Consider the following 1824-nt stretch of genomic DNA (forward strand, 5'->3'; position numbering starts at 1 on the left):
GACTTTGGAGCCTGCCTGGTGGTCCCACAGTGTTTCCGGGGGACAGTGGTTCCACAGTCAAAGCAAAGTCAAATGTTGTTATGTTCAAATTAACGAGTTCCAGCACATGTCCCATAATGTGGCAGGCCCTCACAACCGAGCCCACGCACTGAGCAGTGAATGTCCCCCACGGGGAAGGACGTGGGGTTCATCACCCCAAGTACCCTCGGGGACCTTCCTGCAGGCACCTCGCAGGCTCCGCCACGGCCTCCGCCTTCCCACACAGCGCCTGGCAGAGTCGAAGCTGAAGCCCACCTACCCAGCTCTCCACCCGAGATGGAGAAGTCCCTCTCGAGAACAGCTCACTTCTGGATGCGGTAGGGCTGGGCCATCGCATTCCTGTTGACCCTCTGGATGCCCTCTTCAATGGCCCGGTACACAGCCTCATCCTTCGTCCCCACGATCTCGGACACTGTGGTGGCTGTGCTGCCCACCCGCTGGCAGAACTCCACGGCCTGCTCGGCCAGGTGGTCAGTCGGGTCCGACGTGTCCGGGTCCAGAACGCACTGAAAAGCAGACCGGGTCAGGGCCGAGCTGGTCACGCTGCTGGTGTCGTGGTGGGGTGTCACCGTGAGCTCCAGATCTAGCGGGACAAGGCTGTGGCCCCATCGTGCTGAGCCCGGGGTGCTGGACGGGGCAGTGGTCCGAGACAGAAGACCTCAGACAACAAAATCGCAGGTGGGACAGAGACCGTGCCCCCGGCGGCTCCTCCCCGGAGGCCAAGCACCCGCTGAGCTAAGAAAAGCAGCAGCACTTCGTGACTCGGCTACGCCGGGACCCGTGCCGCCGACCGCACCCCCAGGGGCAGGAGGGCCTACCTGGGCGCCAGGGGCACCTCGGCCATGCCAGATATGTCCTGGCTGTGCGTGGCTTCCTCTTGGGCCAGGCCCCAGACACACCTTCAGGGTGAGCAGCATGGACAGGAACTTCCTCTGGTCCCCAATCAGCATGGCGCAGCTGACGATGGGCAGCTCCTTCCTCACGGCGTCCTCAATGGGTTTCGGGGCCACGTTCTCCCCGCCGGATGTGATGATGAGTTCTGGGAGGCAAGGCCAGGCCCCGCTGAGCCTGGAGCGGGCCTCGGCCGGCACCCCTGGCACGAGCCGCAGCAGCACTGTGGGACACTCAGGGAGGCCCAGAGGAGCAGCATCCCCGGAACCCCTCACTCCTGCTGGGGGTGGCACTCCCAGAGGACAAACACTCATCCGGGGCTCCCCCACCCCGCTCATCCCCCAAGACTCGCCCGCTCACACGTCCCGGCCGCCAGGCCTCAGCAGACCTCCTACCTCACCCCTCAGGTCCCCATGTCGCCCCTCCCAGCCTCTGCTGAGTGACCACCACCCGTCGCCTACAGAGCACTGACCACATGTGGGCACCGTGCCAAGTGCTGTGCGCATGGTAAGTCATTCAACCCTCACCACAGGCCTGTGACACGGCATCCTTCTCGTTTTACAGATAAGGGGCCCAAGGCACAGAGAGGTCAAGGGGCTTGTCCAGGGTCACGGGGCAGAGCTAAGGGTAGTGCGGTCCCGCAGTCCGTGCGCCTCCCCACCTTGCTGGAGGCCTGTCAGCTTGCTCACTCCTTCCCGCCGGGACACCCTCCCCTTCGCCCTGTCAACAGATGGCCTATTCTTCAGGACCGGCTCGGCCACTTCCTTCACGAAGCGTGTCCAGCTCTGCCCGGCCACACCCGCTCTGCCTCCTCCGAGCCATGCTCACAGTGCCCTTCCCTTGGTCTACTCTTCCATTCAAATTTGCACTGGGTGTGTCTGGGCCCTCGACGCT

General features: G+C 63.9%; 1 protein-coding gene across 1 annotated transcript in view; it reads right to left on the reverse strand.

Moving 5' to 3' along the window:
- ACSBG1 (acyl-CoA synthetase bubblegum family member 1) overlaps positions 1-1824 on the reverse strand; it is a 17240-nt gene that overhangs the window by 5426 nt on the left and 9990 nt on the right. The window contains 2 exon segments of the mRNA XM_015593510.2: positions 299-545; positions 939-1078. Of these exon segments, the coding sequence (XP_015448996.1) occupies positions 299-545; positions 939-1078 (387 nt within the window).

Source organism: Pteropus alecto, unplaced genomic scaffold (genome assembly GCF_000325575.1).
Source record: "Pteropus alecto unplaced genomic scaffold, ASM32557v1 scaffold60, whole genome shotgun sequence".
NCBI lineage: Eukaryota > Metazoa > Chordata > Mammalia > Chiroptera > Pteropodidae > Pteropus > Pteropus alecto.